The sequence below is a fragment of the Stenella coeruleoalba genome (genome assembly GCF_951394435.1).
Source record: "Stenella coeruleoalba genome assembly, chromosome: 8".
Classification (NCBI taxonomy): domain Eukaryota; kingdom Metazoa; phylum Chordata; class Mammalia; order Artiodactyla; family Delphinidae; genus Stenella; species Stenella coeruleoalba.
Window position 1 is genome coordinate 7957581 of NC_137154.1, and position 27530 is coordinate 7985110.

The 27530-nt window shown below is 58.3% G+C and overlaps 4 protein-coding genes across 7 annotated transcripts; 1 reads left to right on the forward strand and 3 right to left on the reverse strand.

Annotated features, from left to right (window-relative positions):
- Positions 1-10: 10 nt before the first annotated feature.
- Positions 11-2943, reverse strand: CATSPERZ (catsper channel auxiliary subunit zeta; the record flags this gene model as incomplete). The annotated part of the gene is made up of 5 exons (XM_079929521.1): positions 11-356; positions 1079-1145; positions 1359-1438; positions 2312-2663; positions 2923-2943. The coding sequence occupies 5 exons, from the start codon at positions 2941-2943 to the stop codon at positions 247-249; spliced, it is 630 nt and encodes a 209-aa protein (XP_079785647.1). The 3' UTR covers positions 11-246.
- Positions 2944-3575: 632 nt separating this feature from the next.
- Positions 3576-10040, reverse strand: KCNK4 (potassium two pore domain channel subfamily K member 4). The gene is made up of 6 exons (XM_079929863.1): positions 9151-10040; positions 6047-6170; positions 5760-5920; positions 5381-5567; positions 4745-4884; positions 3576-4064 (listed from the first exon to the last, which is right to left on the reverse strand). Exons 1-6 carry the CDS (start codon positions 9337-9339, stop codon positions 3660-3662), a joined length of 1206 nt encoding a protein of 401 aa, XP_079785989.1. The 5' UTR covers positions 9340-10040; the 3' UTR covers positions 3576-3659.
- Positions 10041-12558: 2518 nt separating this feature from the next.
- GPR137 (G protein-coupled receptor 137) lies at positions 12559-15852 on the reverse strand. Its single transcript, XM_079930044.1, has 7 exons — positions 15093-15852; positions 14960-15009; positions 14009-14234; positions 13745-13894; positions 13491-13619; positions 13264-13379; positions 12559-12971 (listed from the first exon to the last, which is right to left on the reverse strand). The coding sequence occupies exons 1-7, from the start codon at positions 15447-15449 to the stop codon at positions 12812-12814; spliced, it is 1188 nt and encodes a 395-aa protein (XP_079786170.1). The 5' UTR covers positions 15450-15852; the 3' UTR covers positions 12559-12811.
- A 1115-nt stretch (positions 15853-16967) lies between these two features.
- Positions 16968-27437, forward strand: BAD (BCL2 associated agonist of cell death). Of its 4 annotated transcripts, none has more exons than XM_079930048.1 (4): positions 16968-17095; positions 17570-17764; positions 26174-26367; positions 26937-27437. In XM_079930048.1, the coding sequence occupies exons 2-4, from the start codon at positions 17578-17580 to the stop codon at positions 27060-27062; spliced, it is 507 nt and encodes a 168-aa protein (XP_079786174.1). In that variant the 5' UTR covers positions 16968-17095; positions 17570-17577; the 3' UTR covers positions 27063-27437. The 4 variants fall into 4 exon arrangements, with proteins under 4 accessions (XP_079786174.1, XP_079786171.1, XP_079786173.1 ...); XM_079930045.1 differs by lacking the exon at positions 16968-17095 and adding an exon at positions 17174-17288; XM_079930047.1 differs by lacking the exon at positions 16968-17095 and adding an exon at positions 17247-17394.
- Positions 27438-27530: the final 93 nt, after the last annotated feature.

Below are 27530 nucleotides of genomic sequence, written 5' to 3' on the forward strand. Positions count from 1 at the left end.
GGAAGGCGGAGCCGATAGGGCCCGAACCGAGAACGCTCAAGGTCACTGCGGTGACCGAGTGAAGGTCACAGGGAAAGGCGGAGCCACGTGCGTCCGCCTCACGCGGGCAGCTACGCATTGACTCACGGACCATGTACAGAAGACTCTTTTATTTCTCTAAGGCTCAAAATCCACATGGACAGGGTCGGGCTTGGATCTGGGACCAGGGCTGGAGTCGGGCGGTCACTCGAGCCCGAGGCGGTGCTCTCAGATCACCATGACTTGCAGCCTCTTGTTCCGGCGCCTCTTGAGCCCCTCGATGTATCGCTGCAGCTGCTTGGTCAGGAAGTGGTCCCGGCCGATCTCCGATCGGTAACCTGGAGGGCAGAACCCAACTCAGGGCAGTGAGCAGGGGCATGGCCTCCCCCAGGAGCTGGTCTTTGTTCTTTGGGGAACTTTGGATCTCCAGGGTACTGGGACCTGCCTGTTTTGTTTGTTTCGAATGGTCAAGTCATAGACCTGTGCTCCAAACAGATGGGGGATTCAGAGTAGGATGGGGGTGTTGGAGTGGAGGATGGATGAGGAAGGCAAGTTTAGAGAAGAACGTCTTGAATTAGGGCACTGGGAGCAGGCAGCTTTTGGGACACCGCTTCGACCACCCAGTCTCAGCCATTAGCCCTCCCCACCCCACCCCCACATTCATAAACTAAGCAGGGCAAATCAAAGGAAGTTTACTCAAATAATCCACTGTCCAAAGGCTCCTCACAGCAACCAGGGAGGGGCCAAGGCCACAGAAAGGCTGTCATCCCCAATGGGCAAGTGAAGAAATAGCCTTAGAAAACCTACATCAGGTTGAGAGGGGCTGCACTGAGGCTAGAGCCCAGGCCCTTGACGGTCACCCCATGCTGTCCCCATTGGGTCTCCCTGTGCCCAGTCTCCTAACTTTTTACTTTTCATGGGGCTTCTGGAATATTTGTGGGTGGTAAGGGAATCTGACAGGGCAGACACATCCTGAAACCCCACTCCCACAGGCCGAAGCCCTACCAAATCCCCCAAGTCTCTTGTGGGAGCTGGGGGGATGGGGAGTGGGGAGGCTCACTCCGGAGGGCTTTGGTGAGGATTTCCAGGGCTTCATTCTCCATGAGTTCAGTCAGGGGCAGGGGCAGCTGGAGAGGCAGCAAGAGACTCAGATGTACAAGGGACCCCAGCTCTGCCCACAGCTGAAATGCCCCACCTGCCCCCTCCAGGCCCAAGACCCTCAACCGACCTGCCTGCCCCTCCACCCTGCAAAGCCCCCCCACCCTCTCACCCCTGAAACCCCCAACTTGCCCATCCCCCACCCCCCACTAAACTCCCCAGTCTCCTTGGGTGCCTCCAACCCTGCTCTGCTGCTCCACCCAGTAGGCTCGATGGGGTGTGTGCTTCGAGATATTGAGCGATGACACTGAAGAAGACTTTTCTGGGAGAAGAGAAAAAAGGGATCAGTCATCTGCAGACTGCTGAGACTTCCCCGGAGCAGAGGGGATGTATGGGTAGGCATGTTGGCCGGGGTGGGGGTGGGGGGCCTTCAGAGACCAGCTCCAGGTGCCACTTTAGTGGGAAACAGGATGGGACACTGGTTTAAAGCCTGGGCTTTGTTGTCCCACCCTCCGAGGTTCCAGTTATGACTGCCCCACTTTGTGAGACTTAAGGCCAGTGACTGACTTTCTGACCCTCAAGTTCTTCATCTGTACAATGGGATAATAAGAATGGCGCCATATGGAGGTTGTGAAGTTTAAAGGCGATCATGCCAGGGAAGCCCAGTGCCTGGCACAACAGCAAGTGCTCAACAAATGGCAGTTGTTATATTGTTATATGTTCCAATTCCCTGATGAAGGGCTGGAGAGCAGAGGTGGTGAGGAGAAAGGGAGGCATGTCCCAATCAGCGCACAGCGCAAAGTAGGAAGTAAATACTTAAAAATTGTAACCAATGACTTAATGAATGAAAGACAGGCACCTCCTCAAGCAGCGCAAATCCACAGAAAAGGCATTAACTCCCTCCTTTCAACTATCCGGGTGATTCCATTAAAAACACAGGTCCTACCGCGCTGCCTTTGCTCATTTTCCTGCTCGTCTCTATGACCCCAGGACTTTGTACGACGCCTGCCCGGTAGGGGGCATTCCTAGAAGGTCTGGTTGATTTAAAGCGTGGAAGATTAGCGTTGGCGCCCCTTCCAGGGAATCCTAGAAACTTGGGTCCCACAGTTTTCCCCCATTTTACAGCAATAGAAACTGAGGCCCTGGCCATCCCCCTGCCCTGTGGGCGCCCACAGCCCATTGAAGCCACACTGACCGTCGTCGGTCTTGGAATCGTCCTCCTCTAAAGGGCCTCCCAGGGAGCTGCCGCGGCGCATCTCCAGCTCCATCAAGGCGTGCTCGTCCAGCTCCTCTGGCTTGAAGCTGTCCTTGTCCTCTCCGTCATCCGATTCTTCCCAGCCACCGTCCGAGTCGTGGCCAGCCTTCTGGTTGTAAGACCAGCAAGTCGTGCTGCCTACGCTGCTGCCCTCCAGTTCCGAGTCCTCACGGACAGTAGGCAGCGGTACATTCAGCTTCGGCTGCGACTGCGTGGCCGTGGTGCACAGATTCCGAATGTCGTGCGGGCTCGACTTGCCTGAGCCACGGTGGCCCGAAGACTTGGCCAACGCCTGTGGGCCACATACACCGAGGGAAGCCAAGGGTCGTGGGGAATTGGGGAGGAAAGGAAGAGCAGGCTGGGGGTGGGGGAGGATCCTGAGCCCATCCAGGGCCGAGACTCAGTTGCCGGGGTGGGGATGGGGAGGGGGTGATGGTTGGGAGCTGCCCTGAGCCAGGGCTGAGTGAGAGGATAGCCAGGGAGGGGCCCAGGGTGGACCTAGGATGAGTCTGGGGGCTGACAGGGTGAGGAGGACCAGGAAGAGTTCTTACTTTGAAAGGCTTTTCCTCCATGGCTCCGCCCCAACGGACCCAGTCGCCAAAGGCCTCGGGGCGAGGCGGAGGGGGTCACGCTCCAGGAAGGGGGAGGGGCAGGGTCCCGTCCAGAATGGCGATGGGGGTCTCGCGCGGGGAAGGTTCAAGCTACAGCCCTCCACACTAGATGCCGTTATGTCTCCCCATCCCTGCCCCCATAGCTGTACTGAGGATGGACGCACCGCCCATCTTGGCAGATCCCCATGCCAGACCCTATCCTTAACCTCCAGGCAGAGACACCGGTCCAAGCACAGACAAGAGTGCCACGCCTTGACCGATGGTTCGGGTGGTGGGGGGGGGGAGGGTTCGGCCTGGGGGTCGTGGGGGGGGGCCTGACTTGCCCCGGAGGTGGCCCGACGACGCAAGCACTCGCACACCCTCTCGCGTCCCCGGAGCTCCACGCCCGCAGCGATGCAGACTGTTTTCGTTTATTGATGCAGGCTTTGAGGCACAGTCGTGAGATGTTGTGAGGGACAGGCCCAGACGGACAACGAGACAGAAAGCCTTGGGGTTCTGGAAATGGATGAAGTGAGGAGGGGGCCAGGAGCAGAGAGTGGCAGACAAGCAAGCCGTAGCCTCCTCCCCAGGTTTCAGCCAGGTCGGTCGAGAGAGGGCTCTTTGGTTAAACAAGCAGAGCATGCCGGGGAGAGAGCAAGAACGGAGCCCTTGGAGAGGCCCGCGCAGGGGTCTTGCCCCTACGCGGGCACGCCTTTGTCCCGGGGGCGCCCCGGGCCGCGGGGCCGCGCGGGCTTCCTGGGGGTGTTGAGGGGGCGGCGGCTGCCCCGTGGAGCGCGGGGCAGTGCGCAGCCGCGCTCGCTCTGCGTGTCCGAGGACTCGTCGATGAAGGCCAGATTCTCGCTGGGGTAGTCCAGCGCGGAGGCCGTGGGCGGGGTGGGCGGCGTGGGCGGAGAGGGTGGCTCGGTCTTCTCCGGGGCCGCAGGGGATAGGGGTCTGCTGGCGGGCTGCGCTGGGCACGGCGGCGGAAGCAGGGGTGGCCGCTCCTTCTCCGGCGGCGGTGGTGCCGTGGGCCCGACTCGCTGGGTCACCCGCGCGGTCACCGTGCCGGTCCAGCTGGCAGCCTGCGCCGTGAGGCCGCCCATCTGCGCGGGGAGGAAAGGCAGTCCTCGACCAGGGCTCCTCGACCGTCTCCGCAACCCCGGGAGCCTGCCCCTTCACCAGTCAGGCATTGCCCCTCTTTTCCGCCTCGTCTTCCTGCCTCAGGAGTGGGAAAAGGCCGGAGGAGGGAAAAGCTCATCACCCAGCCACATGCTCTCCCCTCCTCCATCTGCGCGGAAGTGCCCTTTTCTCCAGAAGAAAGGACCGACCAGACTTTATTTCAGCTCTCCCTCCCGTGCCCCCAGAGACCTTTGCGCCTCCCCCCTCTCCACGGCCGGGAGCAAGGAGTGGGGCTACAAAATATTTAGAACAATAAATAAAAATACAACAACAAATAAAATTTTAGTGTAAGTATGTCCCATGCAATATTTGGGACATTTATACTCAAATATTATTTGCAACTTATCCAAAATTCACATCAACCGGGCTTCCTTTATCTTTATTTGCTAAATCTGGTAACCTTATCCATGAGAGTAGAGATGGAGTCACCTGCAAACCTGTCAGAGTTTATCGCTTTGTTCCCGGCCGGTGCGCACTGGGGCTCCCTCAGTCCCTGCCTTGGGGAGCCCACACTCTGGAAGGGAGGCAGACTAGTCAACCTGCTGCTGGTGAGCAGCGCAGCAGCGCCAGGGCGCAGGCGCGGTGTCGACGCAGGGGCGCCTACCTCTGCCCGAGTGCGGCGGGACACTACTCGCAGCCAGTTCCCGATGGTGGTGAGCACTGAAGCGAAGTAGGCCAGGCCGAGTAGGATCCAGAACCACACCAGCGGCTGGTAGGCTGCAGAGTTCTGGTTGGGGCTGGCTCCTGGGACGCCACGGGGAGGGCAGAAAGAAGTTGATTGTGAGACACGCCTTGAGCCTGTGAGTCTCTGGTTCACTGCCCCTCTTCCCAACTCGTTGAGAGGATCCGCCCTCCCCAGGACAGTGGGTGTGAGCTAGAGTGCGCGAATGGATGCAAGAAGATGAGTGGGAGTGACTTGAAGGTGTGCAAGAGAAGAGTAAGTGGGGTGCTCACGTGCAAGAATGTGAGCATGTGTGAGGGGTGCACGTGTACAAGAATGTGGCACGTGTGAAGGGGTCACTTAATATGTGTGAGCACGCGTGGGGTGTAAGTGGGCATGAGGTGTTGGTGCATCCCTGGAAAAATGTGAGGGTGCATTCAGTGAGTGGATGTAGGGATTGGAGCAAGCACGTGTGAGCGCACAAGCGCCCTGTGGAACCTGGAGGGAGAGGCAAGATTGCAGAGCCCCTGGGCAGGAATAAAATGGGTAGGGAAGTGCAACCCAAGAAAGTGGCCTCACCGGCCACATAGTCCCCGAAGCCCACCGTGGTGAGCGTCACCACGACGAAGTAGATGGCCTCCAGCTTGCTCCAGCCCTCCACATAGCAGAAAACGAACGTGGGCGTGAGAACGAAGAGCAGGCAGCCGATCAGCAGAAAGAGCACCGCCGATAGAATTCGCACCAGTTCTGGTGGCACCTGCCACTTCTGCAGGGAGGGCAGTAGGCAGGGCCGAGGAGTCACCAAAACCTCCAACTCTCACACCCCACAACCCTCTTCTGGGAGCCCGTGTCCGAGGTTCGCGCGATTCAGGCGCCCCCCGCTCACGTGCCGGGTGGGTATGTAGGGAAGTGTATCCCGAGCCCAACGCAAGGGCGCGCAGGGTGTGGAGCAGCTCACCAGGAAGATGGCTTCGATGTGACCAATGCCGCGGCGTAGGGAGGAGCCCAGCCGGTCCCCGACCCCTGCCAGCAGTATCCCGAACAGCGGGATCCCCACCAGTGCATAAAAGATGCAGAAGAGGCGGCCAGCATCTGTGCGCAGGGCCGCGTTGCCATAGCCTGGGCAGAGGGGTCGTGCAGCAGCTCTAGGGGTTGCCTGGCACCCCCCTACCTCCCCCTGCGCCTTCGCCTGTGAGAAAGCCCAGCCACCCCGTGCCCCCTCCCATGACCAGTCCCCTCCCCCACCGATGGTGGTGATGATGGTGCCTGAGAAAAAGAAGGCGCTGCCCAGGTCCCAGGCTGAGTGGTTGCTGTTCCTGGTTGAGTTGGTGTCAGGGTTTGCACCCCCTCCCAGGGCATCAGCCACCTCCTGCAGGACAAGATGCAGAAGGAGGAACCTCAGTCCTTCCCTCCCGTCCTAGCCAACCCCCTGGCCATCCAGTCTCCAAGGTGTTTCCCTCCTTACCCCTCCCACCTCTCCCCTGCCCTCTGGTCTCCCTGAAGGCAATCCCTTACAGCAGACATTGCAAACTGGAGAGCCCAATTTTGTTTGACCAACACATTGTTTTAGAGACATTTGAATTATCGGCCCCTTAATTTCATATAACAGATTTCCAGTTTTACAGTGGTCAGGAGCACAGACTCTGGGACCAGACTGCCTGGGTTCAAATCTTGGTGCTAGGTGAAGTTGAGCATCAATTTCTGCATCTATCATTTGGGGATGGTGATAATAGTACCTACCTCGTAGAGTTATTGTGAAAAGTTAAAGCACTCACATCAAAGCAAGCACTGTGTGTTTGTGAAATTAGTCCCCATGTAGAGATCATGCCCAGTGAGTTCCAGCTTTCCACAGACCCCACCAGTCCCACCGCCCCTTTGGAAGCTGAGTTTGAGTCCCTTGCCTTCGAAAATCTGATGAAAGTTAGGGACCCTCCCTCCAGGAAGGTTCACATACCAATATATTTTGCATCCAGTTTTAGGAGGGTCATGGATACACAAACCCCTGCCCACCCTGCTGAAGTCCAAACCAAACCCTGTGCTACATAGTAGGTGATCAATAAACATGATTAAATTAATGAAATGGCCATGTGTCTGCCCCTCTTGCCAACCAGTCTGCCTCTCCCTCGGAGGCGGAGTCTGTGTTTTGAGAGTGCCTGCCCTAAGTGACGGAGGTCAGAGCATATAGAGGAGGGGGTGCAGAGGGGCCCTTCCCCAAGGAGCACAGAGCTAAGACACAAGTGGTGTGAGGGAGGTCAGAAACCACCTTCTTTCTCTCTGACTGCAAGACCTCATTAGCAAGACACATTCCAAATTAATCTTCCTAAAGTGACGGCCCAGAATCTCCGTGGTTCCCTGCTATCTGCAGAGTAGAGTCCAAACTCCCCAGCCCAGCCTGTAAGCCCCTTCTCAGTCTGGTCCCACCCTCCCTTTCCCCAGTCTTCACTCCTGGGACCCCCATTTTGGAATTCAAGTTACAGTGACCTTTTCCCCCGATTTTCTGAGATGATTCCATTTCCTGAAATAATTGTTTAATACAGCCAAGAAGTGAAAGGTATGATTAAAAGTGGTTTAATTTTATTCTGCAACACTTTTCCAATAAATTCACTACTTAGGGGAAAAAAATCCTTTGTCATTCTGTGTGTTCTAATTTTTGCTTCAAATGACTAGGCATCTGTTAAATCCAAGAACTGCAAAACACTCCGAGCTTTCCAGCCTCCACGCCTTTGCCCATGCTGTTCCTCTGCCTGGGAGTCTCTTTCAACCCAATCACACATCCCTAAATTCTACCCATCTCACCTGCTTCATTTCAATTACCAGCTCTTCCCAAAGGCAGCTGGCATCTCCCTCCTTGCCCCCAGCACCTAGCCCAGGGCCCAGCATACAACAGGCATTTAACAAAGAAGGAAGTAATGAAAGCTCCTGTTCTACTAGATCCTACAGCGAACTTTCCATGGATTTGTCCCTTCACCTAGATGTAACATCCTCTAGGGTAGAGCCTGCATCTGTTCCACCCCAATATCAATTTCCCTGCTCACCCTATGGTGTACAGCACAGCACCTAGCACACAGTAGGTGCATAATTGCTGCATGACTATTTATGGAAGAGAAATAAAGCAGCTGTTGCCCTCCTTGCTTGGTTCTGCCCTTCCTTTTCTTCTTCTTCTTCGTCGTCGTCTTTTTTTTTTTTTTTTTTTAATCCAGGAAAAAAGGAATTCCTTTGTGAAGATAAAATAGGTCAGATTCCCTCCCTCCTCCTGCCCTGTGGTCTGGCCAGGCCCTCTCCTACCCAGGCCTCTCGGAGCTTTGCTGGGCATTCTGGAGGTGTCAGAGACAATGTCAAGCTGCCTGTGTCCTGGACCCACCCCATCCTCATCTCTGCTCCAGGTCCTGCCACCTTGGGAATCAGCTGGAACACCGAGGCTCCATGTTGATGGCTCCTCCCTCCAAAAGAAGGGGCAGGAAATAGGGGTGCCTTTCAATAAAATAATAAACATGAATGTATTAAAGTTAAATGTTACTTTATTTTTTTTTAATATGACAGTGGCTCAGAAATCAGAGACAGTGCAGCAGAGGTGCTTGCCTGACAGTAGCCCAGAAGGCTGCAACCCACACTTTCTTTAGTCATTGGTCCAAAGTTGACCCATCCCTGACTCGCCCTCCCTCTAGCCTCCGCATCATAAGCAGGTGTCCTGGTGGGAAGGTGTGCTCAACCTGGCATCCATGATGGCATGGACCAGCTTGGGGGATCCTGAAATCCTCCGAGATCATCAGTACATGTTTATATGTGCACTTTTCTGGAGGTAGCGGGTGGGGAAGTGTTCACAGTGTTCTTGGGTTTCTCTGAGGCATCTGTGACTTCAAAGAAGCATAGGAACTAGTGTAGGGTTGCCAGATTTAGCAAATAAAAATACTGCACGGGATATATTTATATTTTAAAAGTATTCATTCTTTAGCTGAAATTTACATTTAACTGAGTGTTCCAGACTTCATCTGGCAACCCTAAACCAGTGAGTTAGACCTGAGAAAATGTAACATATCTCATCTGCTACAGCCATGTATTCATTTCTTCCTTCATGCGTTCCTTCATTCAACCACTATCACACACGGAAGGAGCCATTTTAGGAAGATAACCCAATACCAGGCACAGCAAGGAAAACAAATGCCGCCCTGGCCGCCATATTGAAAACACAGAGACCTGGATCCCAGCCTCTGCCCTGCACCCCCCAGCGGCACCCTGCCTTCAGGGGTGCGGGTCTGGAAGCAGCTCTCCAGCACAGGGTCCCAGTGGCATGCAGCTAGTGTCAGGGGGTCACGGGTGACTGCTGAAGGAGCTCTCCCCCACCCACGCACCTTGATGAAGAGCCCCAGGTCCTGGTCGCTCACACATGGATGGGCCCTCAGGAACTTCTCTCGGACCTCCCCCAGCTCCCTTTGGGCCTGCTGCTCATGGGGCTGTTCCAGGGCCTGGAACACCAGGGCACCGGACACCAAGTAGAGCAGGACCACAGCCAACAGTGCCAGTAGCGTGGTGCTGCGCATGGCGCGCCCAGAGGCCCGGCCAATTCCACGGCCCGTCTGGGGAGGCCGGGCAGGGGGCTCCTGGGGAGCTGCAGTCACTGTGGGCAGAACCAGGGATGCTGGGATCAATAACCTGACCTGACACCCCTACACCCTCCTCCAACCCCTACACACCCAATGGTCTTGGAGCCCCCAGCCCTACTACCCACAGACGTCTTCTCCTCACATCCCTCTGGCCGGACACTTGGTACCAGGACACACCCAGTCCCCCCACCGCTGTCCTCCCCCTTACCTCCACTGCCCGGCCCTCAGCCCCTGTCCAGGGACTCCAGGGTGTGAGAAGATAAGAGGGCACCGGGAAGGAGAGTGGAAGGGGGAAAGAGAGACCGAGCCTGCCGAGGGAGAGGCAGGACGAGCGAGGAAATGCTGGGGGCGTGGAGGGGGCCTGGGGAACCCGCCTTCCAGCTGGAGGCTGAGGGGGCACAGAGGACTGTGCAGGGCGGGGACGGGGGTGGCGGGTCCCGGCTCGTCCGCTGAGGCTGCGGCAGCATCTTCGCGGTTTCTCCCTCCCCCCCTAACTCTCCTCGCTCCTCTTCTAGACGCGATGGACCGGGCGGGGAGCCTCCAGGGTCCTCCAGCGCCCCGCTGGGCTTTCGAGGAACCCTGGGGCGGGTCCGGATCGCTGCGCAGAGGCGAGGCAGGGCGGAGGGGAAGGGAGGGTACTGGGTTCCGGGAAGCAGCGCGGTGGGGGCGACCAGGGCCGGACCAGTGCAGCATCCCCTGGACAGCTGTCAGCCCCCGGGACAGAGGGGGGCGGCGCCCTCGCTCACACACGCGGGCACAAAGACCCGCGCGCCCACGCTCCACCCTGCGGCTCCAGGCGGCGCCTCTGCCCGGGCTGCACGCACACACACACTCCACCTGCACACTCCCCGGCCTCTCGGGCACACCGGACGCTCAGGGCCGCGCGCGCCGGGCCAAGGCCCCCAGAGGCCCACACACTTGTGTGCACACACTCACATACACACATACCCAGACCTTGGGGCCACCGCGCAGCGCCCACTGCCCAGACACCGCACCCCCGCCACTCGCTCCCACGGCCTCCCCGCGTCTTCACGCCGACGCCTCGGAGCGTGACGGGCGGCGGCTGGATGCGCGGCCGCAGAACTCCCAGAGGCGCCCACGAACGGGGAGGTGGGCGCCTCTGCCGGCCGGTCGCCCCCTGCGCGCCCCAGCCCCGGAGCCCGGCCGGCGCCCTTCGCCGCCCCGCACTCCCTCTCCGCGCCAGCGCGCCCGCCCTCTCCGCCCCACACTCACTGTCTGCCCCGCTGCGGCTGCGGCTGCGGCTGCGGCCCGGGCTCCGGCACGGCCTCGCCGGTGCCTGCCGGCTGGGCCGCGGAGGCGGCGGCAGCGGCAGGGGCGGAGCGGGCGGCCGCCGGTGCTGGGACCCCCTCCCGCCGCCAGAAGCCCCCCTCCTCCCTCATTTAACCCCTCCAGCGCCGCGCTTCCCTCTGCTGTGCCTCGCCCTCGCCTCCGGCGCAGCTCTCCGCAGACCCTTACCTGCGGCTGCCCAGCCCCCCAGTCCTGGCCGGTCCCGGGAGATGAGTGGCAGAGGAGCCCGGGAGGGGTCGCCGTTGGGTCAGGCCTGGAGTCTCAGACCGGGGCCCTGGTTCTGCCCTGTTGGCCAGCCAGCGTGGCCAGCGGCACGGCCCCAACTTGGACATCAGCCGGCTCACCTCTTCGGACAGGCTCCACTCTAATCTCCCAGCATCTTCCAGGCCCACTACCAGGTGGGAAGGGCCCTCAGCTCCCCGCCCCGAGGGACAGCCTGGCCCTTGGGCTCTGCACTCATGAGGGAGGAGACCCCAGGGGACAAAGGGGTGGGGGATCCCCTGGGGCAACCTGTAATTGGCCGAGGTAGGGTTGGGACCAAGCTCTGGGAAATCAAGGTGGGGCACCTCCTGCATCCCCATCTTTTGTTCCTCACTTCCATGCCCATCCCCCAGCCAGCAGCTGGTGCCAGCACTCCCTCCCCCACTGTCTGAACAGCAGGGCCCTGGCAGGTCCTGGAACTCATCTCCTCTCTGCTCTTACCCATTTCTTTACAACTCGGATCTTGCCAAAGACCCTCCTCTTGCCGGGGGGCCTCAGCCTTCACTTGGGTGGTTTTAAGCATGGGCTCTAAGGCTGGCCATCCTCTACCAGTAGGGGGCCTAGACAGGTTACCGAACTCTCCCCACCTCCCAGTCCCCACTTACAGAAAAGAAAAGGGATGACTCTCCCCTCAGGCTGCTGTTCTGAGCATTAAAGTGGTTGGCATTTGTAAATGCTGGAAACAGAGCCTGGCACTCACAACTAAGTGCCCTACAAATGTTGGCAATTTTCCTTTCAACAAAAAGTGTTGGTCCAGTTTTGAGCCGACTCTCTGAGTCTCAGATGCGGCCTGCTGCTTACGAGAGCCCCAGGTGAAGGGTTTCAAGACAGGCTCCGTGCTAGGCCCCAGGAACTCCCAGGAGCTGGAACAATTGGCCACACACATGGGCAGGAGACAGACCCTCTGATAAATGACTCCCGGCCGAGGGACAGATGACATCTGTAAGGGCTGTGACTACAGAGGGCAGTGGCTGCACTATTAGGGACAGTCAGGGAAGGGGCCCCCCAGGACCACCAGGCAGGCTGTGTCGGGGCAGACCAACCATCTGGCCAAATCCACACCTGCTAGGGAGATGGGGGCTGCTTGGTTACTGGCCAGCTCCTCCTCCGCAGGCCTTGGACTAACTCCTGGACCTGAAGGCCAGGTTGGGCATAATGACAGGGAAACAGGGTCTCTAGAAATCCCTACCCACTAAGGGTAAGAGGCATAGGAGCCATGCAATCACTGTGCCAAGGGACCTGAGACGGGGGGACACAGTTCCCTGACCTGGAGATGGTAGGCTTCATAAAGGAGGTGAAATTTGAAGACCTTGAGGAAAGAGTAGAAATTATTCAAGCGGCGAGGGGACTGGAGTGGTCTCTCTTCTGGTCTCTCTTCCCCTCAGACTGCAGGCTCCTCCGTCTCCTCACCCACCAGCCTCGGGGGAGGTAAATGGCCCCTGCCCAGCCCAGCAGCCCCCCTCAAGGGCCGGTGTCTGATTGGCCTTAGACCAAACAGGCAACGGTGTGAGAAACACAAGCAGACAACTGACAGGCAGTGAACAGACTCGGGGCACACACTGTTTATTGAGCGGCAGGTGCAGGACAGGTAGCTGGCTCTGGTGTGGAAGCAGAGGTGGTAGATCATGCCAGGCTGCTATGAGCCTCTGGCAGCCAGGGCCATGCCCCCCATCCTCAGGGACAGCACAAGCTCACTACAACAGGAGTAGCAAGGAGCCGGCCTGGGAAAGGCAGCCACAGCCCCCGGGATCCCGGGCAAGAAGCGGCAGATGAACTCGGCACAGGGGTCTGGGGTGGGAGGGACTGGGGTCTGGGTGTTCTGCGGGGAGATGAAGGGGGATCACGTCTGTGGGGTAGAGTAGAGACTGTGATGGTGGCTGCCTGGTCCCAGAACCTGGGAGAAGAGCAGAGGAGTGGTCCGCGTCTGGCTGCCCCCGCACCAGCCTGGCTCCCGCCCGATGGCACCGTACCAGCTGCTGGAGCCTAGGCTGCCTGACATGCTGCCGGCAGAGAAACAGGCTCAGTCCCACGACAGTCACTAGGACCACAGTCGCAAGAGTTGGGGGAGGGAGAGACACCTGGAAGAGCCCAGTGACCCAGACCTCTCTGACTATGGCAAACTTCATCTTGGAGGGAGAGGTGGAGGCTTCAGCAATAGCAAACCACAGGGGACCTCACCTGGTACAGATCGTGGCACGGGTGGGGGTGTGGGAAGGCCCAGCTGTAGGTCCCCATGGCTCAGTGGGGCAACCCGGGAGCCCAGGGCTCCTGAGGTGGAACCGGGACTCCTACCTGGTGCTCTCACCCCGGCTGTGCTCCCAAGAGCAGCCCTCATCCTCGCAGTGTGCCCGGTCGAAGAAGTAGGAACGGGAGCCAAAGACCTGCCCGTTGAGGATGCGGCTGGTGCTCTGGGGGAGGGAGCCGCCATTGATGCTTCCTCCTGCCCCCCACTGCCCTCCCCCAACCCCCAGAACCCAGCCCAGGTACCCCCAGTGCCGCCCCTCTCCACTGGCCCTCACCAGGTCCTGCGGGGGCCGGTGCACCCGGAAGAAGCCCACCAGCAGGGTGGTGGGCAGCAGCTCCCACACAAAGAGGATGAGGCCAAACACCAGGTAGCCTTTGTTCCCCAGGTCGTTCACCAGGTCCGCCTGTGGGGAGGCAGGGGCTGTGCCAACCTGCAGTCGTGCCAATGGGGCACCCAGACAGGGCCCAGGCCAGCTTGGGGCCAAGAGCCACAGCTACTGAGGAGGCGGCAGACGTGCCGAATGCCCACCTGATCAGAGACGTTGTACCAGTCATAATCGAAGGCGTCCAGCCGGCTCCGGGGGGCCAAGGCCAGGGCCGCCAGGTTGTAGCAGGCCCGGCTGGCATAGAGCAGAACCATGGCGCCACCCATCGCAGCTGCCTGGCACACGCTGGTCCCCTGGCACAGATGACAACAGAGGATCCTTAGGGAGGGTAGGCTCCAGCTTTCTCTGTACTCTGAAGACCCCAAACACCCCACAGGACACTCAGGCATCAGCCCTTGTGGCCCTACCTTGGCCTCCAGGTAGATGCTGGTGGAGGGAGCCCGCCGGGCGACAAGGCAGAGGCAGGCGGCAAGAGAGAGTGCGCAGATAACAAACAGGGAGTCGCTCACCAGGACACGCACCAGCAGGAGGGCCCAGGGCTGTGCCCGGCGCCGGCGGGACAGCACTGCACACAGCACATTCACCAGCAGAAAGAGCAGCGAGGCCCCCACGAAGGCCCCTCGGACAGCCAGCCTGCGGCCCACAACACGGTCAGCCCCAGAAGACCACCCTTGGCGCTCCCCAACCACCCAGCCTCCCCCAGGAGACCCCGGTGTCCATCAGAACCTCAGGTCATCCAGTCTGAACCCTGCTCCTCTAGTTTTACAGATGAGGAAACTGAAGCTAAAGGGGTCAGAAGATGACTGACGGCTGTGGTACAGCAGAAAGAGCACTGGATTGGGAGTCAGAAATCTGGGTTTAAGCCCTGGCTGTGCCTCCTGCCAGGTGTGTGACCATGAACATGTTGCTTTACCTTGCTGGGCCTCAGTGTCGTCGCCTCTCAAATGGGGCTAATAACAGCTTCACAGGTAAGTTGTAAAAATTAAAGATGTTTGTGAAAGCTCTTAATAAACTGTGAGATGTTATACAAATGACAAGAGTAGCACTGCCCAAGGTCACCCAGAAGTGCCCTTTGGCTTTGGAGTTTCCAAGGGCTGGAGCCTCCAACTCTTCCTCCATCATGGATGACATTGGTACCCTCTCCCTTCACAGTATGTCAACTGTTTCTATTATAGTTGTCCTTCACATATGCAATGCCCCTGCTGAGCCATCTGCACCAGATGCCTAACTCTTCCAAGCTTTTCACAAATATTCTGGGTTGTCCTCGCCTCAGACCTACCAGGGAGGAAGGAATGGACACCGGGCTTCTCCCTGCCCCTGACCTGGAGGCTGAACCCACCAGTGTCCCGAGTACTTACAAGCCTCGGCTCATCTCTGGCCGACGCTTTGCCTTGGCCTTGAATACCACCTGGGAGCAGAGATGCCCATCATTCTTTGGGGCCCTTGGGGCTTGCCACCCCATTGCCCACCCCCACCCGTCACCATGGTTACCTGGGCAAAGTAGAGGTTCATAAGCGTCAGTGTGAAGAACTGGAGGCAGACAGGACAGCAGTAGAGAAGCCAGAAGGGCAGTGGCCCCAGACGGTTGGCTCGGGGTGTATCTCGAAAGTAGAAGGAGAAGAGGGTGGTACGCAAAGCAGCCCAGAGCAGACAGAGTGCCAGGAACACCGTCTGATAGCTGAGACGCTTGTGCCCATACAGGAGCACCAGCCAGAGCTGGGCATAGACGGAGAAGAAGAGCAGGGCGTACAGAGTGGTGTAGGCCGCAGTCAGCCCCAGGGTCACGGCGGGCGGCAGCGCAGGCACCAGCCCAGCAGCAGGCACCAGGCCAGACAGGTTACTCTCCATGTCAGGGAGGGAGGCCTGAATCCCGGAGACAGAGATGGAGGGGCTGGCAGGGGGCCAGGGAAATAAATACGGAGGGGTGGGAGTTGTAGGGTGCAGAGACAGAGATGGGGAGCTCAGGGGGAAAGAAGTTGTGGCTGGCCAGGCCCTCCCCCCCTGAATAGAGGGACCCTTGCCTTTGCGGGGCACAGGCAACCTGGGCCCCTCACTCAGGGGTGTGGAAGGACAGCCTTTCCTCTCCAGGGCAGAGGGGGATGGGAGCACTGCTCTCTGGGCCAGCCTCAGAGCCGGGGGTGGGGAGAGGGGTGGAGGTGCAGAGTCTGAAGAAGAGGGGTCCCTGGTCTTGGTCGCTGGAGTCGTCCTGGCAGGAGGGGGAGAGCCGGCCAACGCCAGTCCGCTCAGGGTTGCGGCCGCTGCTGGGGACGCTCAACGCCTGGCTCTCCCCCTCCCCAAACTGGGGGACTCTTTCCCCTCCAACAAGCCGGATGGGGAGGGCCTCTGCCTTCCGTCCTCGGGATTCCGGACGCTGCCCCCACCCCACCCCCCACTGCGTCTACTCCCCAGCCGCGGGGGGGGGAGGAGACCGACGCCGGGTCCTCAGGCCGCCGATGGGTAGCCGGCTCCGGTCGCTGGGACGCGGGGCTCCGGCTCCCCGGCTCCCGCTGCTCCGCCCCCTCCTGCGCCTGCGCGGCCGCCGTTCGCTACGCAAATTGCTCAGAGTCTGGCCCCTGCTACGCAGAACCGCGCCGCGCCCGGCGCGGAACCGTTCGAGAATTGGCGCGACTTGCGCCGCCGGCGGGCGTCAGGGGTTACAAGAGGCGGCGAGCGGCCGTGACGCTCGGGCTGCGCCGCGTCCGGCCAGTGCCCGGGTGGGCACTGCCCGGGGCCAGCTGCCCTTGCTTCTTTGGGGGGCCGGCAGTTCCCACGCTTCTCTTCCCCATCCTCAAATCGAGATCATGCCGCCCGACCCGGGGCGGTAACGACTTCCCTTCACCCGGTCTCTGAACGAAACTTCCGCCCTCAGCCAAGATGGCCTCCGGGGCCCGCCCCCCCGGGCCTTATCCCGCCTGGCCCCGCAGCCCGCGCTAGCCGGCCCGCGCACTCCCTGGCCGGCGGCGATTCCCGCTCACCTGGCCCGCCGTCTGCCAGGCGCGAGGCTCCGCGAGTCCTATGGTCACCCTCACAGGGGCCCCTGTCCCTTCTGCGCCGGGGCAGTCATCCTGCCAGGGCGAAGGCTCCCTCTCTTATCTCGAGTGCTCCCGAGTTGGCGCGGGGAGTGGCGCCCCTGATGCGGGCGGTGCGAGGTTTCCACCGCGGGAAGAAGGGAGGGGGACTTCCCGAGCCGGCCACCCGGTTCTGACGGAGCAGTGACAACAACAACAGTTGCATCCGACGGCTGAGCTTCAATTAAGGCTTTGCAAAGTGCCTTCACCCACAGTAATCACCACTCAGTTTACAAGGATCACCGACTCCTGAGGGAGGTGTCATTATCCCCATTATACAGGGGTGGGAATTAAGGCCCAGAGGGCCTGAAGGACTCGTCAGCAGGAGCTGGCCTCCAGATGGGGACCCCAAAGAACCCCTCATCTGCTCCCACACACGCCCAAGGCATAAGGAAGTCGGGAGCTGAGCATCCGGAGACGTAGAAGGTACCCAGGAGGAAGGTGGTGGGCGGGGCCCGGGCCGTTAGTAGCCCCGCCTGCTGGCCAGTTAGTGACATTTCGAGAGCTGATTGGGCCGTGTCGGTGACAGTTCCCGTTGCCCAGGCAACTAGGGCCGGGCTCCCTCGGTGCTAGAGGGACGCGGCGGGCCCGGGTCAGGGGCCTCGAGATCGGGCTTGCGGTGAGACCTGTGTGCCGTCACCACGGGCGGGTCTGGCCGAGGCCTGGGTAGGGGCCTGGGGCTGCCGTACCGCCCCAGGGCTCTGAGAGATTTAGATCCTGGGTGGGTAGGTTGAGCTTCCTGCTGTGCCAGACTCAACGGACAGATGGGGGCCTGGGAGGCAGGGTGGACCTGGGGTTCTGAGGTGGGAGAGGGAGCCAGGGATGCCTGCGCCCCCCCCCCACCGCCGGCCCCCGTTAGCCCCAGCTGTGCCCTAACCACCTACCATCTTACCCCCGCAGCCCAGAGCATGTTCCAGATCCCAGAGTTTGAGCAGAGTGAGCAGGAAGACTCCAGCCCTGCAGATAGGGGCCTGGGCCCCAGCCCCACAGGGGACAGGCCCCCAGGTCCCAGCAAGCACCAGCAAACGGCCCCAGGCCTCCTGGGGGAAGCTGGTCACCAGCAGGGGCAGCCAGCCAGCAGCAGCCACCATGGAGGTAGGCACCCCTGCCCCAAAAACAACCACCTGGCCTCCAGCCCAGTAGCTCCCTGCACCCCAGCCACATCCACACTCACTGCGTGGCTTTGAGCAAGTCCCTAACCTCTCTGCACCTCAGCTTCCTCCTCGGTAAAACAGAGCAATTAGTCACCACCAACGTAGTGCTGTGGGGATGATTAGGAATACCTAAGAAGCAATTATAGAGCTGGTGCTTGGTAAGTGGTCAAAGTACGCAGCTCTTAGCTTAGGGCCAGGACAGAATCACTGAGAGGCAACTTAGGTCACACTTGCTTGGCATTTCCTTGGGGCTAGAAGACTTGGTGGTGCCCTGCCCCAGGCTAGCACTTTCCCTGAGATCCCGGGATCCAGCCTTCCAGCCCCAGCTATGTTCTTTCCAGCCCTGTGGCTCACACGCGGGTTGTCCTTGCCAGTTGCCAGGGCCAGGTGACCCCAAGAGGCAGACAGCCCTACCAGGCAGCGGGTCTGTGTGGGGCTGGGGAAGCATCGGCTGTCCTCCACATCTACTGAGGGGGACCCAGCGCTGAGATGGAAGGATGGGCCCTGGAGGGCAGTGGCCATTTCTCTGTAGTCCCCACCTCCCCAGTGGCCAGCACAAGCCTTGGCACCTGGAACAACCACAAAGATCTTCTGAAAACAAAACTCATGTCCCTCACCTGTGGAAGCCGAATTGACGCCCTCCCATTTTCAGGAGCAGGAAGGCTTAGTAAGACCCCCTCCCCAGGGAATTCCCTGGCAGTCCATTGGTTAGGACTCAGTGCTGTCACTACCTAGGACCCGGGTTCAATCCCTGGTCAGGGAACTAGGATCCTGCAAGCCATGCGGCGCAGCCAAAAAAAAAAAAGAAACAAACAAACAAAAAGGTTGGTATTCAGTTATTAGTCAGGGATATAATCTCTAATACAAAACAAAACAAAAAATCCTCCCTAGCCCACTGTCTGTCACACTGAACTCCGCAGGTTTTCTTTAACTTCCAGATTTTTTTTTTTTTTTTTTTTTTTTTTGTTGCGATACGCGGGCCTCTCACTGTTGTGGCCTCTCCCGTTGCGGAGCACAGGCTCCGGACGCGCAGACTCAGCGGCCATGGCTCACGGGCCCAGCCGCTCCGCGGCATGTGGGATCTTCCCGGACCGGGGCACGAACCCGTGTCCCCTGCATCGGCAGGCGGACTCTCAACCACTGCGCCACCAGGGAAGCCCAACTTCCAGATTTTTGCACTTGCTGTTTTTCTGCTTGAAACAGCTTTCTGCCCCCCCCCCACACCCGGCTGTCCCTTCCCATCTTCTGTGTCAAGTGCTGAATGTATGTTCCAGCTGCCAGGGGTTCATCAGTGACCAGAAGAGAGAAACCCTTGCCCTTGTGGTTGCCCACATTCTAGTAGGTAGAGGGAGACAAACCATAAACAAAGAAACAAAGTAGTGAGTGATATAATGCGTTAGAAGATGATGCAGTACATGACACACTCTTGACTTTCTCATTGGAATCCAGAGTACTGGGGGGCCGGGGGAGTGATTTTAACTGAGGTGGTCAGGGTGGGCCTTGGTAAGAAGCAACATTTCAGCAAAGGCTAGAATCAATGAGGGGTGAGCCAGGCAGAGGTCTCTGGGAAGACAGATGCAGGCAGAGACCTGCAGGCGGAGGGAAGGGCACATGCAAAGGCCCTGAGGTCAGGACACAGTTCAGGCCAGTGAGGGGAGGGAGGTTGGAGAGTTAAGGGAGGGGGAGGGGCCGATGGACAGGGCCTTGAAGGCCCAGGTGAGGACTCTGGCTTTCACTTTGAGTGAAAACCTAGAGGGCTTTGATCTTATTTGGACCTCGAGAGAATCACCAGGGCCCCTGTGTTGAGCCGGGTCTGCATTGGGCAGAGGCAGGGGCGGTGCCACAGGGGAGGATGGTGATCTGTGCCAGGCTGGTGGTGGTGGAAGTGGTAAGCAGCTGGACTCTGGGTTTCTCTTGAAGGTACAGCTGGCAGGATTTGCTGGCAGACAGTTGTGGGGTATGAGGCACAGAGAAGATGGCTGCAAGGGATCTGGCCTGGGCACCTGGAAGGATGGAGTCGCTCTTAACTGAGATGGAACTGAGACGGCGAGGGGTGAGATCAGGAGCCCTGTTTGGGCCAGAGCAGGTTAGAGGTGCCTTTTGGGCATGCAGGTGGAGACTTCTAGTAGGGATAGATACCTGTAGAAGTTGGCAGTCGCTGATGTAGTGTTCTGTGGGCCCTGGGAACCAGTGTAGACAGGGGAGGAGCTGGACTGAGCCTGGGGATCCAGTCTGCAGAGGGCAGCAGGAGAGGAGGAGTCAGCACTGGGGTCTGAGAAGGAGGGAGCGGTCTGGTAAGGAGAGGGCGAGCTGAACCCGTGAGGCTCCTTCCAGGGCTGCTGGAGGAGGACTGTGAGTAGAGCACTGGACTCGACACAGGGCCAGTGCAGCTTGGGTGGCAAGTGGGGAGGGATGATAGGAAGAGGGTTGGAGGTAGAAAGGGGAGCCCACCCCCTCTCGGCAGCTGAGCTCTGGCAAAGAGGAACAGAGGAGCGGGTGGCAGCTGAAGGCCCAAGGAGGGTCAAGGAAGGGTTGTTTTATTATGTCTTTTATGATAGAAAGGGAAATGAAAAGAGCATTTGGTGGTGGGGGGCCCATGCTGCGCGGCTTGTGGGATCTTAGTTCCCCAACCAGGGATGGAACCCATGCCCCCTGCAGTGGAAGCATGGAGTCTTAACCACTGGACCACCAGGGAATTCCCAAAAGAGCATGTTTGTAAGCTGATGGAGTAATCCAGGAGCGAGGAAAATACTGGAGGATGCAGAAGAGAAGGGAAGCTTGCTGGAGAGGTGTCCCTGAGTAGGAGAGAGCAGTCTGGTGTGCAGGGGAGGGGCGGCTCAGCTAAGAGCGGTGGAGGGCAGGGGGAGATACCTCATGGGAACTAGTAGAAGTCTCTCTCATGGGTGCTTCCATTTTCTTGGTAAAAGGAAGCCAGGTCTTGAGCCAGGAGTGAGGGTTGGGAGAGGGATGGGGGCTGATGGGGAGAGAGGAGCAGGTTTGAAGTGGTTGTCTTGGCCTAGAGGATGGAGTGTGGAAGGTGTGCTGGGCAACATCTAGGGTGCCACTGGGTCTCGTGACCGTGAATTTGAACTGAGGTGGCACGGCTGTGCTTTCCTCCAGCCCCACTGGCCAGTCGGCTGCCTGTGGGAACTGGCAGGGAGTTGGCCTTAACCAGACCTGTGCTGGTCTCAGCCCAGTGAGAGAGGTGGCTGGGGGCTTAGCTCGTGTGCAGTGTAGGCTGGCCAAGTGTGAGGAGTCCCAGCATCATTAGAGTTGGGGTGCCAAGGCAGGGAGCTGGGAAGGACCACTTCGGTGCCATGAATGAATGAAGACACGAGCGGCTAAGGGAGTGGCTGGGGAGAGAACGGCAGGGAGCTCCAGTAATCTCCTGCACCCACAAGGGGCCCACCCTGTGGGCGGTGGGTGCTTGAGGCCCGGAGTGGGAAGGGTGGCACAGCCCAAGAAACTAGATTTGTGGAGGAAGGAGTGAGAATGGTCTGAAGCAGCAATAAGCCAAGGGGATGCCTATCCCAGCTCCAGGTCCAGCCATGAGGAGGCCTGCAGGGGAGAAAATAGCCACCATGTAAGAGGACTGCACTGGATTCCTTAAACTTTTCTTTTTTAATTAATTAATTTTTGGCAGCATTGAGTCTGTTGCTGCGCGCAGGCTTTCTCTAGTTGCAGCGAGCGGGGGCTACTCTTCGTTGCGGTGCGCAGGCTTCTCATTACAGTGGCTTCTTCTCTTATTGTGAAGCATGGGCTCTAGGCGTGGGATTCAGTAGTTGTGGCTCGTGGGCTCAGTAGTTGTGGCTCACGGGATCTAGAGCGCAGGTTCAGTAGTTGTGGCTCATGGGCTTAGTTGCTCCGCGGCATGTGGGATCTTCCCTGACCAGGGCTCGAACCTGTGTCCCCTGCATTGGCAGGTGGATTCTTAACCACTGCGCCTCCAGGGATGCCCATCCTTAAACTTTGGACTTAGTTTTCGATGTCTAAAAAGCAAGTGATTTTTCCATAAAAGATCCGCAAGTGCCAGCGACCTGCCAGAGCCACAGGGCCACTGCCCCCTCCAGATGGGCAGGGTTCTGTCACTCTTCATAATCCCTGCCCCCACACCCCTGCTGTAGTGGACGGCGTGTGTCCCCAGGGCGGGCCTGTGGCCACCTTGTGTGCTGTGACAGCTCCATTGCATAGCCTGGTGCCTGGGGCGGCTGGTGCGTGGATGATGGAGAGGGGAGGAAGGACATGCAGTGGGAGAAGCAGCCCAGTGCCGGGCCCTGGGCCAGACTGCAGGGGTCAAGCTCAGCTCTCCCCTCTACTGGTAGCTCGAGCTTGAGCAGGTTACTTAACTCACTCTGCCTCAGTTTTGTTTTTCCTTTTTAAAAAATTGAAGTGTGGGCTTCCCTGGTGGCGCAGTGGTTGAGAGTCCGCCTGCCGATGCAGGGGACACGGGTTCGTACTTCACCATAGTAAGTGAAGTCAGAGAAAGAAAATATCACATGATATCACTTATATGTGAAACTAAAAAAAATGATACAAATGAACTTACTTACAAAACAGAAATAGACTCACAGACATAGAAAACAAACTTACGGTTACCAAAGGGGAAAGGAGGTGGGAAGGGATAAATTAGGATTTGGGGATATATTTTTCTTTTTGGCCGTACCACGCTCAGCTTGTGCGATCTTAGTTCCCCGATCAGGGATTAATAACCTATAATGGAAAAGAATCTGAACAGGAATATATATATGTATATGTATGTATAACTGAATCACTTTGCTGTATACCTGAAACTAACACATCATTGTAAATCGACTACACTTCAATTTTTTCTTTTTTTTTTGTTTTTTTGTGGTACACGGGCCTCTCACTGTTGTCTCTCCCGTTGCGGAGCACAGGCTCCGGATGCGCAGGCTCAGCGGCCATGGCTCACGGGCCCAGCCGCTCCGCGGCATGTGGGATCTTCCCGGACCAGGGCTCGAACCCATGTCCCCTGCATTGGCAGGCGGATTCTTAATCACTGTGCCACCGGGGAAGTCCCAAAGAAGAATAATATTTTATTTCAGTGTCCCAAATACAATTTTGGTGGAATACAGCAATGCACAGCCATGTATATTATTGTTTCTGGCTTCTTTCAAGCTATGACTGCAATGTTGAGTAGTTGTGACAGAGACTGTGTGGCCTGCAATGCCCAAAATATTTACTATGTGGCCCTTTACAGAAAACATTTGCCAGCCTCTGCTTTAGTGTTTTCTGATTTCCTCAGCTCTGAGCAAGGTGGGGGTATGTTCTCTACAGGACGGTAAGGGGCTTTTGTACCCCAAACGGCTTTGGGGACACAGGAAGCCTCGGCCAAGACACGACAGGCAGCGCACCTGCTCAGGGAGGAGTGCCACGCTGCTCTCCTGCTGGGGGCGAACAGTAAGTGCACCACCCACGTGTGGTAGAGCAGGATCCAAACCCAGCCCTGCCTGATGGCAAAGCCTCACTGCCTCAAACTGTCTGGAACATCACTGTTTTAATGAAGTGTGCAAGGATGCTCACAGAAGCATGAACATGGATGTGTCCAGCCCCATGCACGTACCCAGAAGCCCAATGGGTAAAGAACTTAAAGCCTGGTGGTGGGCCTCGGGGCACCTCCAGCCCTAGGCCCCTCCCAATTCCCCACCCCAGCCCCAGGCAGGCTCTCTGGAAGGATGGTGTGAGTGGGCAGGCCTGGGTACCCACCCATGCTCACAACCAGACAGGAGCCACGCCCATCTCTCACCCTTACCTTCCCCAAACTGGGAGAGGCCACCTCTGCCGTGCCCCGGGGCATGTAGGGGTGAGAGCTGATTGAAGGTTGGATGCATAGGGTGGGAGGGGCATATCCACTTCCCCCTGGGAGTTCACAGAAAATCCCTCAGATTTTTTTCTAGTAAACAGAAGGACACTTAAATGTTCAGTTTACACTCAGGAGTGTCATTTTGACAATGGCTGGCTTGGCGTTGCTAAATCCACGGCTTTGGTAAAAATCCCCACTCCTTAGGGTAGGCCGCTGGTAGAGCTGGCACTTACAGAAGGAGGACCACGGGTGCCTTCCCAGACCTGAGGCCCCAAGGTGGCCCGTGGTGCTGCTGGAGGGAGCCGGGGGCATGAGAGTTAAGCACACAGGCACAGGAGCCAGAATGGTTGGGTTGGAATCCCAGCTCTGCCATCTACTAGCTGTGTGACCTTGGGCAAGTTACTTACCCTCTCTGTGCCTTAGTTTTCTCCTCTGTAAAATGGAGACAGGGAGTAACCTCCTTCATAAGATGTGATGAGGACGTAAGGAATTGATACACACGAAGCACACTTCCAACCTGACACAGCGAGTGCTCTTCTGCTTGCTCTGATTCCTAGGCGAGGGTGCAGTGCCCCCCTGCCAATCACTCATCTTCTGACCCTTGGGCCTTGCATCTGTCAAGTGTGGAGGTGTGTGTATTCTTAGTGCTGGTAAAGGAAAATAATAGCTGATGTTTCCTAAGCATTTAAGTGACCGGGCAGGGTGTACCAGCTGTGCGACCCTGGGCAAGTTCCTAACCTCTCTGTGCTTCTACTTCCTCATGTGTGAAATAGGGAGAACTTGGCCTCTGCTTCACTGGGAAGCTGGGAGCCTGCAGGACATGAAAAATGCAGAACTGGGTGCTTTCCCTGTGTCATTTGTTCTCGTGGAGGTCCTGGGGTCTGGGGTCCATTTCACAGAGGACTACACTGAGGCCCCAAGGGATTAAAGAAAAGGTCCCAGGTCACAAAGCAGGAAGGTGGTGGTGGGGACCCCGGCCCTGCTGCCCACGCCTCACGGAACTGGTCAGCGCTCTGCAGATGGGCCTATTCTCATCAGGGGTCTTGCTGCTCTCAGCTCCTTAGCCCCCACGCCCAATCCCAGCTGCTGATTTAGCTGCCCGTTCCCCACTGCCAACTCACTCCTCAAAGGCTTTATGGTCTCCCTACCTACCTGACCTCAGGCTTTGGTGACGCCCAGGAGCTCCGACCACCCGCTTAGCCTAGGCCTTTCTGGATCCAGCCCCCTCTTCCCTTTTTGGCTTTCTCAGCCATGTGTCTGGAGATGGGACCCTTGGAGGCCCAGCAGCCCTGGAGCTGACCCACAGGCCTTTTGGGAGGGGATGAGACAGTTACCCCTGGTTTCAAGACCGGGTCTAGATCTTAGTTTCTCCAGAACGCCTCCCTGTGGACGCTGGCCCCCTGCACTTCTTCCATGCCTGTCTTTCACTCTATACTTAGTTCTGGATTTTGCTCCTGGGAGTGTTTTAGGTCTTTGCTGGACTGCGTATGGGGGTGGGGTTGGCAGGAGTTCGGGAGATGGCACACAGTACCTACGTCGGTCAAACTCAGGACACACCTCTTTGCATAATGATCCACCACGCCCTTTCAGCTTAGCACTTTCCAGCTCTTTATGTGACCCTTATGCAGTCACTGGTAGTAAGGACTACGTTTATCCCCACAGAGAGGTGAGGGCACAGGTGCAGGGAGTTGAAGGGCAGCTGGACAAGGGAAGAAGTGTAGCTCAATGGATAATCACTGGACTCTGGATTCCAACAAACCTCTAGGGACTTCTAGCCTCAGAGCTTCACAGCTGTGGGACCCTGCGCAAGTCTTAACCTCTCTTAAGCCTCTGTCTTCTCATCTGCAAAGTGGAAGCAATGTTAGTACTCACCTCCCAGGATGGTTAGGAGGATAATGAAGTAATGCCCAGGGCCTACTAGCACACAGCAAGTGCTCCCTAAGTATTACCTAAAGTCAACAGACCTTTCTGGACAATTTCTCCAAAGTGGGTGCTGTGAGAGGTACAGACACGCTGCTGACAGGCTCTTGTTCTCTGGGGGCCCAAGGTCTCCTGTAGGCCACAGCAGTGAAACAAATGGACCCCAGCAGGTCAGCTGCAGGTCGCCTGGCTGGGGCGACCTCCTCATCCAGGGGACTGGCTTCCTCTGCGGGGGAATGGGGCTGAGGAAAGAGCTACCGGCCCAGGGGGTTGCTGGGAAGCCCCAGCATCACGCACTCGCAGCTCTAACTACTAGTTCTTATGGCCTTATTTTGTGCCAGGCACAGAGGAAAGTCATTTTATACACTAAGGGCCTGGCCCATTATTGGGGCTCAATTAAGATTTGTGGGATTAGTGAGAAGTTAATTCGAATCTTCACAAAAGCCCCATGAGTTTCCCTTAGGAGGGAACTGGGGCTCTGAGAGGTAGAGTGATGTGCACGCAAAGACCACAGCGGGCCGACGGAGCTAATGCTGAGGGCTTCGGCAGAGCTGGGGCCACAGAGGAGTTGAAATTCACGTCGTCCCCACCCCCTGACCTTCTCTGCAGGCACTGGGGCTGTGGAGACCCGGAGTCGCCACAGCTTCTACTCCGCGGGGACGGAGGATGAAGAAGGGACGGAGGAGGAGGAGCCCAGCCCCTTCCGGGGCCGCTCGAGCTCGGCGCCCCCCAACCTCTGGGCTGCACAGCGATATGGCCGCGAGCTCCGGAGGATGAGCGACGAGTTCCACGGCTCCTTCAAGGTGAGCTCCGGCCGGGGCGCACAAGGCACCGTAGTCCCGGAGCATGCCGGGACCTATACTCCCGGGGCTCCTCCCACTGGGCTGTCCCATTCGAGTCCCACTGCATGTCGGGATTTGCGGTCTCGGGACTCCTCCCTCCAGCCTGTCCTTTCCCGAGTCCCAGGGCATTTCGGGATCTATAACCCAGACCCCGCTCCAGAAGGCCCAGGCTCCTGGGTTCCCCAAATCCTTTGAGCGCGGGGCATGCTGGCATCTGTGCTCCTGACCGACCTCTTTCGGATATCCGGGTTCCTGGACCTCAATTTCGGAACCCCTTCTTTAATTTTCGAATTACGGTCCCATCTTCCAGGTGCCAGATCTCCAGCTCTGGCGCTTACAGGGTCCTAGGCATCCTCTCTTCCCGCCCCCGGCATGGAGGGTCTGGGATCTCGGTACAGGGCCTGCTGGCACTATTGTCTTTATCTCCCCCGTGATCTCACTTGGCGGTGGGATTCCGGAAGCGGAGGGGCCAGGCTCGAGGTGCCAGGATAAGCTAATTCACATAACCGTTTCCTCCTCCCACCCCGAAGGGACTTCCTCGCCCGAACAGCGCGGGCACAGCGGCGCAGATGCGACAAAGCCCCAGCTGGACGCGCTTCCTTCAGTCCTGGTGGAACCGGAACTTGGGGAGAGGAGGCCCCGCCCCCTCCCAGTGACCTTCTGTCCCACATCCCGAATCTCCGAACCGCTGCTGGCGGCCATCTTGGGAGTGGGCGGAAGTCTTTTCTGCAGGCCTTATGCAAAAGGAGGCTGTTTCGTCCCTTTCAGAAGGAGGCGGTCTGACCCAGAGCCCAATTCCCTTCCGGTATGTGCGAGGACCGCGGAGGGGCTCGGCCCCCGTCGGAAGTCTTGAAGTTTTTCCGCCCTTAGGTGCTGGAAATGGCCCTGTGACCCCGCCCCCGGCACTGGGCTGCCACAGTCGCCTTCGCCAGTTGCGAGCCGGAATTAACCCTAACTTCGCCAGAACCCTTTCCTCCGCGGTAACGCTGCGGGCCGATGCTCGCTAGAAATGTGGTAATAAAGCCCGCGTCTGTGCCGTGGAGTCTCCTATGTCCGTCGCTTGGGGCTTCGCGGGCAGGGGGAGCGGTAGCACTGACAGAGTTTCAAAAGATGCCCTCGTTTTA

Coding starts and splice junctions, on each gene's coding strand:
- GPR137 (XM_079930044.1), bottom strand. CDS start 15,449: ATGGAGAGTAACCTGTCTGGCCTGGTGCCTGCTGCTGGGCTGGTGCCT. Junction 14,235..14,959: donor CCAGAGATGAGCCGAGGCTT/GTAAGTACTCGG, acceptor TGTGGGCCGCAG/GCTGGCTGTCCGAGGGGCCT. Junction 13,895..14,008: donor GCATCTACCTGGAGGCCAAG/GTAGGGCCACAA, acceptor CATCTGTGCCAG/GGGACCAGCGTGTGCCAGGC.
- KCNK4 (XM_079929863.1), bottom strand. CDS start 9,339: ATGCGCAGCACCACGCTACTGGCACTGTTGGCTGTGGTCCTGCTCTAC. Junction 5,921..6,046: donor CACCATCATCACCACCATCG/GTGGGGGAGGGG, acceptor CCCTCTGCCCAG/GCTATGGCAACGCGGCCCTG. Junction 4,885..5,380: donor CTTCGGGGACTATGTGGCCG/GTGAGGCCACTT, acceptor GTGGCGTCCCAG/GAGCCAGCCCCAACCAGAAC.
- BAD (XM_079930048.1), top strand. CDS start 17,578: ATGTTCCAGATCCCAGAGTTTGAGCAGAGTGAGCAGGAAGACTCCAGC. Junction 17,765..26,173: donor CAGCAGCAGCCACCATGGAG/GTAGGCACCCCT, acceptor CCTTCTCTGCAG/GCACTGGGGCTGTGGAGACC. Junction 26,368..26,936: donor AGTTCCACGGCTCCTTCAAG/GTGAGCTCCGGC, acceptor CCCACCCCGAAG/GGACTTCCTCGCCCGAACAG.